The sequence below is a fragment of the Triticum aestivum genome, chromosome 2B (assembly GCF_018294505.1).
Source record: "Triticum aestivum cultivar Chinese Spring chromosome 2B, IWGSC CS RefSeq v2.1, whole genome shotgun sequence".
Lineage (NCBI taxonomy): Eukaryota > Viridiplantae > Streptophyta > Magnoliopsida > Poales > Poaceae > Triticum > Triticum aestivum.
This window is the reverse complement of record NC_057798.1, coordinates 315523838-315534812: the sequence shown is the minus strand read 5'-3', so window position 1 is coordinate 315534812 and position 10975 is coordinate 315523838. Positions and strand designations below refer to the sequence as shown.

Sequence of the window (10975 nt, the reverse complement as noted above, 5' to 3'; positions counted from 1 at the left end):
TGCCTTTCTTTGAACTGTTTCAGTTTTTTCTTTCATATGGCTACAATTATTTGATTGGTCCATGTAGATTTAGGCAACATGAGGTGAGCCGATGATATATATTATAATGTACGATGTCTATTGCTACAAGTGTTGATGTCTTGGTGATGGCAGGTTTTGCAAGTAATTGAAATGATTTTTGAGTAGAGGATAATTAGAGATATAAAGTTCTACCTGATCTTGAGGTATGTGAAAGTGAACTCGGTGATTTCGAGTAATTCTAAGAGTATACATCTCATCTATCTGGTATCCTTTTTTGAGTAATGATAAGAGGATACATCTCATCTATCAGGAATTAATCCATCTCGTTTTCTCTGTGTTTACCTTGTTCTACAAATGGCTAACTAGGTAATGATTATTGATAGCTAATGACATGAGGGAGAGGGGGACAAGCCCCTTTAGCTACTGCAATACGGTTGTGCATACAAATGTGCTACTCATATTCCACTGTTAGACGAGCTAGCCGCGAGAAGCAGGTTCAGAATTCAGCTCCATTTGATTTACATTTAGATCATCTTGCTGCAACACCATCACTTTTCTTGATAGCAAACAACAATTTTTAGTAATCATATATAACTTTTCTTTGGTTTGTTTATTCTATTATACCATAGATATCATGAGAAACTGTTAATCGCTTAAGGAGGGTGTTCTGTTCACTCAAAATCAACTGCCTAATGGTCTGATTAGTTTATGTATGTGAAAATTTATTTTAATAATTATAGTTGCAATTTCCAGTCAAGGCATATGTTCTTTTATACTTTTATAGTGAGTTTACAATAGGTTGAATAGATTCGATTTCTATTTCCTTTCCTCATCGTCGTCCGCTTAGGTTGTAAGGGGAGCCAGAGAGGTGAGGGAGGTGACCAAAGCGGCAGCGGCCTTGGGGTGCCGAAGAAGAGTGCACGGGAGGATGGAAAGGGGCTCGTATACGACGGCTGGAAGAGGTAACCTAGGATTTCGTGGTGCTCTACTCTATACCTCATGCTCGGATGATTGTACTTTTCGTTTTGACTGATCAATTGGGTTTAAATCTGTATGAGTTGGGTAGCAACTTGAGCTCAAAAGGTTCTCTACTCTATCCAAATATTCTGCTAGATTTGATTAGAATTTGTGTTTATTAAAACATGCAGCGAGAGGATCTAGGCCAAATAATGACAAATTATGCAGCTGCACCTAAACATCTTAATACCACAAGATGGTCACTATGGAACTACATAGCTTTGGCTCGTCACTGGTTACCATAATTTGTAATGTGGCGATTGATGGATGTGCGTGGATAGATTATATACCTACATGGTACTTTCTGGGTATGTGTATAGAGGAATCCCTCATGTATTTAGATTGTTTGCTTAACTATTACTCTTCTCTATTTTCCGACTTTGTGATAACGTTTTGAAATAAAAAGATATGTGATGGTAATTGTGTTGTGTTCTATCAACAGAACTATGCTTTCCTAAACCTGAATGGGCCAGAAGTGGCAAGACAGATCTGGCAGTCAATTATTCTTCAGTTTCGGTTGTGATGTTTCAACATGAGTTCGGAGCGTTAATGCTTTGCTGATGCGAGGAGGTGAAGTTGTATGCTACCAGAGTGCAGATATTTCTTGGTATGTTTGCTTTCAAGAAAAGATGGATGTGTGTTGTGACTGTGACAGATGGTTCTACTGGATATGCTGTTGGGTATATAACAAGAAGCATTGGTAAGGATATCAAAATACAAGAGAATGCTGCAACGACCAAGGTGCCATATATATATCGAAGGTGCTCGCAAACTTCCTTCGACTGGTGTGGCCCTGTTGCTTTCGTATTACCGAAAAAGGCTCACGCCCCGCTTTATAGATAAAGCCAATGCCAAAGCCAACATCCACAAGGTTCACAACACCAAGGTTCACACACACACACACAGTCCAGGAACAAACAAGCATCAAGGGTTAGTGTTGAGGGCACAGCTCAACAAGCCCAACACACACACAAAAAGCGGCACACACGCCGGGAGAGAGACGCCTCTAGTCGGGCTCCGGGGGAGGCGGCGGGAGCGGCGGAGCCAGGCGGAAGGCCAACGAACGAAGGTCGGAGAGGAGTCTGTCGATGGCATCCCGGTCCGGAGGGCGGCTAAGCGGCCGCCAGAGCTGCAAGTAACCACACATTTTGAAGATGGAGTCAGTCGCACGTCGAAGAGGCACCTTCTGAATGACAAGCTTATTGCGAACCGTCCACAACGTCCAAGCCAGCACCCCAACGCACAGCCATCTAATATGTCTGTAGCGAGGAGGGGAGGCCTGGATTTCCGCAAGCAAGTCGGGGAAGTTGTTATTACACCATTGTCCCCCAACCGTTTCGCGAAAACACGCCCATAGGAACTGTGCCGTGCAACAGGAGAAGAAGATGTGATTGGCATCCTCCGCCGTGTCACATAGGGGGCACATCCCATCCCCAGGCCCATGGCGCTTGAGGACCTCCACGCCGGACGGTAGGCGGCCGCGGATCCATTGCCACAAGAAGATCCGGATCTTAAGTGGGAGGCGGATGTCCCAGATAAGGCCGAATGGCTCCGGGGCAACTGATGGGGCAATAGCCGCGTAAAGGGACTTGGTGGAGAAGCGGCCTGAGGAATCCAGACGCCAGGAGATGGCATCCAGACAGTCAGCCATGTCCATAGGCAACAGGGCGATGTCCTGGAGGAGGACATCCCAAGCAGCCACCTCGGCAGGGCCAAAAGGACGACGAAACGCGAGGCGCCCTAAGTCAATAAGGGCCGCCTCGACCGAGACCCGAGGGTCAACTACAATGTCGAAGAGGATGGGGAACCGGGCGGCCAGGGGGGAGTCCCCTAGCCACCTATCAAGCCAAAACAAGGTCGAGGCGCCAGAGCCCACCGAGATGGAGGTGCCTATCCTCAGGACTGGAAGCAGCTGGACGACTGCCTGCCAAAACTGGGAACCGCCCGAGCGCTGGCAGAACGCCAGAGGCTGGCCACGCAGGTACTTGTTCCGAATGATAGTCAACCAAAGGCCTCCCTCCCCATTGGCAATGCGCCATAGCCAGCGGGTGAGGAGGGCGATGTTCATGCGCCGAGAGGACAAAATCCCAAGGCCACCCTGGTCTTTGGGTTTGCAGATGTCTGGCCAGCTGACCATGTGATATTTCTGTCTGCCTGCCTCGCCAGCCCAGAAAAATCTGGCCTGGTACTTGGCGATCTCCTGATGAAGGGTTTCATGAAGGCTGTAAAAGCTCATGAGGAACCACAGAAGGCTGGCAAGCGACGAGTTGATAAGGATCACACGTGCCGCCTTCGACAGCCAACGCCCTTTCCAGGGCTCAACTCGGTGATAGTAGAGGTCAAAAGTTCTACTCCCTCCGTTCGGAATTACTTGTCGCAAAAATGGATGTATCTAGACGTATTTTAGTTCTAGATACATTCATTTTCGAGACAAGTAATTCCGAACGGAGGGAGTAGATGGCAGTGGTATATCAGTATCTTATTTCACTTTCATCGCTTCTGTAAAAAGCTAGATAAAATTATCTGTATCACTAGAATCTATTGCCTTGCACATACTCCCTTTGTCCGGAATTACTTGTCGTAGAAATGGATGTATCTAGACATATTTTTAGTTCCAGATACATCCATTTCTATCCATTTCTGTGACAAGTAATTCGGGATGGAGGGAGTATTTGTCTTACAAAACACTTGTATTCCTTTTTACACTGAATTTCCTTTTTGTTACAGGAGGATTCAGAATATGAAGTTACTGGAAACATTGTTGGAAGTGTTGGTCCTGAGAGCACAGAAAAGGATTCATCGTTTCTTATAAAAACATTACGATCATTCAAAGAAGCTTTGATTAAGGAGGATGACACAAATGTTGCTGAGATTGAGGCCTTCTTACTTTGCATTGATGTCGATGATGAGAAGAACTCTCTTATGAGGAAAATCATTGCTTTGAATTATTGATAACCGTGAGAGATCGTGTCTTGAGAGCAGGTGCAGAATCTGAATTCTACAGATTGAGAGCAGGTGCAGATTCTGAATTCTGTACACAGAAGATAGAAACAGAGAGCTGGTGGCAAATGTGCAAGGGGAGGTTATGGAGAGCTTTCTTCGCTAGCTGAATAAGTCTATCAGGAGTCAAGGCCTGTTTTGTTGGAGGCTTGATGGAACTTGCCTGGCCTGATAAGTAACTGTGCGCGCGGTTTGGTTGGCGTCCTGGGTGCTTGGCTTGAGCTAGCATGCCGTGTTGTTATCTTGGTTGAGGCAGCTGGAGTTAGCAACGTGATTAGTCAAGGGTGGCTGTCGATGCCATCTAAAAAATACTCCCTCCGTCCCATAATGTAAGACATTTTTTGACACTACACTAATGTCAAAAAAGTCCTATATTATGGGACGGAGGGAGTAGGTCTTAAAACTTCATATTTTCTCAGGAAAAATTCGTATGAATTAATGAATATCAGGCTACATTCAGGCGATATTGTTTGTCAGGCACAGCGCTCAGGTAGCAACCACACATTTAAGTGAGCTTTTGTTGAAATGCGTTGGTACTTTAGTTTTTAGATTCTGTGATGATTTTATGCATAAATACATGAGCTCTTTCAACCAGTACCACATAGTATTAATGAGGTAACAGAAGCTTGCAATTCAATTATGCTGCATCTGCCCGAGTCTAGAAGGTCAGATAAGTTGTTCCGCAATATAGACAACAACTTTTTATGTGTCATCACAGTGGGCCGAGAACTTGTTGATGAAGCCAATGATTTGGTTGATCATAGTGATAGGGCATCAGATGTAATGCTAGATTTAACCCCAGACAAATGGGCAAACATGAAAAGAGGAAAGATGTCAATGCATGAGCCAGAGGGTTCCAGTGGTGAATATTTTGGACCAGAAGTCAAGGATGTTTCACGCGAAGAAGTCATTCTTTCCAATGTTTACATATAAGATATACCAGTACATCCCAATTGGTAGGGCCCCTCCACTGATAAGCTGGATATCCTTTCAACAAGTGGCTCGGAGAGAATAAAGCGTTAGATTTTATCATGCTTTTACAGTTTAACATGTCAAAGAAGGGAGAGGAGACACCAGCGGATGGCAAGATGGATGAACTGTTGGACAGTGTTAGCCTTAATTACCTAATTCCTAATGAAGTTGAAAACTTTATGACCATCATAGAAAATGTGCAACACTCTTCTTCTGAGCATGAAGGGCAGAATGATGATTTCGAAGCAAATGTCATTGAGCAAGATGATGAACACATTGGAAAGATTTTACTAATCTTACTGTTGCATGCAAAGACATTGGTGATGTCATATCAGAAGACCCACAGAAGGTATAGGTTTCCGAGGGCCAAGCAGAAATAAGTGAAGGCTATGCCGGTATTCTAAATAACGGCAACACATGTTATGTAAACACAGTTCTGCAGTATTTTCATTGTTTATCGGAGCTCAAAGAAATCTTAATAATTTGTGAACAGTCCTGACGTATGAGTGCTCGGGGCTGATGTTCTATGGTTGATTTCGGGATGTGTAAGAGCAGGGCGACTACCACTATATCATACTCACTTGACTGGGATGAGCTTCGCTTTTTTGTAGGAAAGTGATAGAATAAGAATTGTGATTTCTGCTGCTATTATGATATGCTTTTCTGCTATTCTTCGCTGCCACTATTTGTTGTATCAATTATTTGTTGTGTGAACCATCTGGCGGGTCGAGCTCAGATGATTCAGCTAGCAAGGCCTTCGGTAATTTTTATATAATTTTTTTCTCCCGTTGCAACGCACGGGCATTTTTCCTAGTATTGGATCAGGCATAGTTAAACTACATGGCCTCGGATCTTGTGAAATACTCCCTCCAATCCATATTTCTAATAAATCATGGATAATTAATATGGATAGGAGGAGTAGTGGAGTAGAACATCCTATAATAATGAACGGAGGGAGTAACAAACAGGGGTATGTTTGACTAGGAACTCTCGAAATACATACAAATTCCCTGAATATTTTTATAGGAAATGGAGTTGATTTTGATGTAAAATGTGACGAGCCTTCAGTTCAATCATTTACAGCTGCTACATAGAGTATGGTTTTTCTCGCACTGAATCAATTCTTTCCAAATTCAGCCAAGCAGGCGGAGCCAGTGGCAGGGAGCGAGCGAGCGAGGGTCAGGTACCTTGAAGAGGTCGGGGGAGAGGTTGGACTGGAGGAGCCTGTGCAGCGATTGGTAGCCTCCGATCGACCCCGCCGCCTTCCCCTTCCCTTGCTCCTCTCCCTGCGGCGGCTTGCCGTTGGAGCTCTCCATCCCTACGCTACGCAAGAGGAGAGAGAAGCGACTAGGTCTCTCTCTCTCTCGTGATTGATGTTCTCCTTGCTTGTCTCGTCTTATACTACTACAGGAGCACATGTGATTTGATTCCGTTGGCGTTGTTTGTGTTTAGAATTGAGATCGAGAGAGGAACGAGAGAAACATAAAGATGTAAAAGTGAACTTTTGTTCTCATTGATGATGGGATTACACATATATAGCCTCTGAAGGGGTACGACCGAAGGGATGTGAGGCAACCGCCTCGGTTAGAAAAAACAGGGATTAATATGATTAATTAAATCCTAACACTCCCTCTAATCCATGTTTGTTAGTGTAAGTATCATCATCTTGAGAAGCTCCTTCAAAAACTCTGTGGAAAAAAATATGAGGAGACAGGTGTTCCATATGTTGCTAAAACTCCTTCAAACCCAGTGGAAAAAATAAGAAGAAAATTATGCAACATATAATGGTTATTGTCTCTTTTAACTCAATACGAGAAAACTCATAGAGTTTACAGGACAATAAATATGTCGTGTATACTTTCCTAAAAAACCCGATGGGGAAAACAGAAAGTATGACATATGATCTCATGTTGATATTACCTCATTAAAAACATTTATGAGAACATGTAAAGTAAACTCATGAAGGGAAAAAGAGTATAATATGATGCATTGAACAGGAACAATTCAGGAAGATACTCCCCCTGATTCTTGCATATTCCGAAGTCGTCACATACCAACTCCATGAACATATTTCTGGAATGTAGATGTTGATAGAGACTTCGTGAACAAATAAGTCGCATGATTTGACTTGCAAGATATGCAATATATCGACATTGCTTATTACGTAACCTGTTTGCATTCGGGCAACACAAGAGACATTATCGTTGAGATAATGGTTGGTGGATGTAGCCATGAGGTCTGTTTCGAAGACTATTCATGGGGGGGCTACCACACCTAGTAGGAACACTAAGCTTGTCCACGATCTAACATAGTGGGGATCTGATCGATGTATCCAATGATATCGGTGTTCACATTTCTGTGAAACTGAAAACCAGGACAACATGTTTGATGCATTGGAGATATCGAAAGACATTCTTAAGTACCAACCAATTGTGCTTGGTGGATCCAATGGCATTATGGAATGTTGAGTCCCAGTATCTCATTTCCATCATCTCTTGGTTTAAATAGATCTTTCTCTACGTCTAGAGAATGAACTACCATGAGAATTATGAATGGATAAGATTTGTCCACAATGAATTTCTTCAATATATTTTGGATATAGACAACATGGTGTACCATAATGTATGAATGAAGGTGCTCAAGTTGTAGTAACGAGCGGTATTTTGGTTTACCCAAATCCTTCATTTTCAACTCCGTCATTTAGATGATTACATGTGTCGTCATTACAGACACACAAACATAGATAATCATCATTGTAGGAGTAATCCTTGTGTATAAGGAACTCACTACGTCTGTATGTCGTATGGTGACTTACTGACTTTTACACAATGTATCATTTTGCATTTCGATTCAGAAGTGAGATTCCATCGGGAATCAATCATATATGTCTGAATCTAGTGATCCACATGGATATGTAATCACTACATCTATCAACTGCAGAGATAGATGATTTTGTACTGCCAATGATATAAGTTATCGGAAAGAGATTCCACCTCTGGAGAATAGTTGGGTATCTGCGTGAACCCTTGTGCTACAATACTTGCTCTTTGTTTCACCACCTCATTATTCTCAATTCTGTTTCCAGAAGAAAACCGGTGTAGGTGTTGCTTATGCATACCTTTCCATTTTTGAGCAAGATCATTTCTACTAAGATTATACCCTTTGTTTGAGTTCAGTCCGAGTGTTGTTCACACTTTGTCATGGCCATGGTCTTTGGATCTGAATCACTTGAAAGGTTTTTTCAATCTAGTTGAGAAATGTATGTCGACATTGTAGACTTCCGGTTATATGTTTCTCCATAATCTATATATCAATATATAGTTTATGGAAATATCGTTACCCATGGTGACTGCTCGCGATTTCCCAATGCGATTGAGTCGGGTATTCCGATGTCCCGGTCATTGTGTGCACTCTGACCTGGGTTGGTGGAGGTTTCTTGTCCACTGGGTGTATGCTACCCATCAGGTGTTTGTCAATGTGAAGTTGACTTGCATTTACTGATTCACAGGCCTTGATATCCTTGCTTGCGAGAAGCTGAATCCTAATGTACTTCTGCCATACATCTCCCCCCGTTGCTTTGAACGGGAAGTGGAGTGGATTTTGTTGGTACCTCCACTCTTTCAGGCGTACTTTTGCAGGATTGTAGGATTATGTGACACCTTTATAGTCAGTAAATGAATCTGACAGATTATTTGCAATGTGTTGCAAATCTTGTGAACGCATGGTTCAGCTCTTTGAGTACGTGGATTTGAGGCAGAAATGTGTTGAACATTCCATTAATTTCCTAGCATTTGTATGGTACTTGAAATCTCCCCCTAATGCCTGGAAATGTTCCTCATTGAATCAACATACTGGCCTTGAATAACTCCCCATGTGAGGGGCTTGAGGTATTGACGGCAATACAGTTATTCCTCACATAGATCCCAACTATATGTTGAGGGGCCAATGATGTATGCCGAGTGGTGATATCGGTATGCAACCGAATTACCACAGGTAGGAAATACTTGTTAGATTTCCACGTATCAAAGACAGAGGGGAATAATATTATGCAGTTTGGTCATGAGCGTGTAAAACTACATGACTCCAACGTAAAGTTGGTAGGTTGCAATTCCAAAATAAAGATAATGCAATGAGCTTAACTCTTTGGATATGATTCTACCAAACCATTTTAAGTCTAGACATTAGGACAAATTGCTAAACTTCAATCCAAAGGCCATAGAGAATGCCTTCAAGGAGAATTCTGCAATGTTATCCGTTCGATTTGCTTGAAATCAATGTCAGATAATGAGCCAATGGTTTCGTGTGAATAAAGCACACACTTAAGACCATCATGTAGATATTTCTTTTAGAACCATGTAATACCTGAATAGTCTACTCAATGGCTGGGAAGAGCCACTTACCTCGACTTGATGCATTCAAGGAGTCTGAGTGGTTCATCGTAGAATTTAAGGTGTGCAAGCCTTAAAATTAGTTTCCCTGTGTCACTTGTAGTGCGCATAAAATCCAAATGTTATTAGAACTTAGCATCATAATAATCATAAACTATTGGAATTGCTGATAGTTTTTGTTTCAACCCAATGTCTCGATGACCAAGGCGAGTATGCTAAGTTTATCATGTACAAGACACTCTGGAAAACTATCTCGTACACAACATGTGCTACGGGTTGAGTCGTATGTGTAGTACAATCCAGATGATACACAGAGAATGTGCTTGCCATATCCGTTGCATATGGTAAAGAGAAGTTATTTCTTTTTATTGTCATCATAAGTTTCGCTATGGAAACTATTTTGATGGATACCTCCATAGTTTAGTAGGGTACGAGTTAAACCTGGGAAGCAATGAAGCATCCCGACGTTACTCGAGTACTCACAGGGATAGTAAATATGACTCGAGTTGAGCCAACAAATACCTCATCGCATCTAGCGATTTTAAAATATTTGCTTTCTCTTAATGAGAGTAGAAACATTGGACTTCCTTGAGTATAGAGTTTGTGGTGCATATGTCCACAAGGCACATATCATTTTTCATCGGATTAACTCCCGTAGAAATCTATATATAGACATGAAGTTTCTCAAGAAAATCACTGTCGGATATATAAAATACATACAAATGAATTTGTATGAAAATGTTGATACAATATATTGTGATATACAATATATGATGACAATAATAATCATGTTCTTATTAGAACATCATAAATGGACAGAAATAAATAGATCACTAAAGAGACTAAGGGACTAAATGTATAGTCTCCAAACATGTCGGTTGATGCATATTCAACCATCATGCTCTCCATGCTCATAGGGTCTCGTGACAGCTTGATGGTGTCAGGTTGAGGGTTTGAAGTGAGTTTCAAACCATTACCATTGAGGTCCTTTGCGTCCCGATGGCGTGGCTTGGATTGCATGCACTATCCCATGGGATGCAAGACTAATCTTGATGTCCATGACCCGTTTAAGTGCGTTGTGGCCATTGAGGACAAGTGCCTCAAATTGTTAGCCATCAATTACTTATAGGGGCAAGCCAAAGATAATTAATTTACAAGAAGTAAATTAAAAACCATTATGATTTTGTAATAAGAATGCAAAAATTTGACTCAAGTGTATAACTTGAAAATGCTCAACCTCAATTGTGGAAACATAATACATTGAAGATCATTCAGATCTCACAGTAATAGAGATAGTCTGCACATGGGCAGTAGATCCAACTCATTACCTTGTGTTTTTCTAATATAATGAGGGAGATGTTATTGTAAAAAAATTACAAGTTTGTTGTGCGGGAGAAATTAATCTCGACCGCTATGACATGTTCATGAAGAATGACAATGTGGTAAACACAAAGAACATATAATCTCCGGTGAAAAACCGGTAATTTATTTATATTACAGATTGCGTAATATAAATACATATTAATGTTGCAAATTTAATAGATTTCAAGAAAGGTGGTTCGAAATCATTAGTGCGA

The 10975-nt window shown here is 41.7% G+C and overlaps 1 protein-coding gene and 1 long non-coding RNA gene across 2 annotated transcripts; one reads left to right on the top strand and one right to left on the bottom strand.

The window, feature by feature from the left end:
- The first annotated feature begins 230 nt into the window (after window positions 1–230).
- On the top strand, window positions 231–4502 carry LOC123044821 (uncharacterized). Its single transcript, XR_006420511.1, has 4 exons — window positions 231–515; window positions 869–983; window positions 1481–1799; window positions 3766–4502. It is a non-coding gene; the product is annotated as an uncharacterized lncRNA (long non-coding RNA).
- On the bottom strand, window positions 1871–6503 carry LOC123044819 (uncharacterized). The gene is made up of 2 exons (XM_044467698.1): window positions 6198–6503; window positions 1871–2167 (listed from the first exon to the last, which is right to left on the bottom strand). Exons 1-2 carry the CDS (start codon window positions 6426–6428, stop codon window positions 2045–2047), a joined length of 354 nt encoding a protein of 117 aa, XP_044323633.1. The 5' UTR covers window positions 6429–6503; the 3' UTR covers window positions 1871–2044.
- Between the last annotated feature and the right edge of the window lie 4472 nt (window positions 6504–10975).

Bases quoted from the DNA above. Each gene is read 5' to 3' on its own strand.
- LOC123044819 (XM_044467698.1), bottom strand. From the start codon at position 6,428: ATGTGCTCCTGTAGTAGTATAAGACGAGACAAGCAAGGAGAACATCAA. The intron at 2,168-6,197 runs GTACCTGACCCT...GGTTACTTGCAG, and splicing joins TCTCCCCCGACCTCTTCAAG to CTCTGGCGGCCGCTTAGCCG.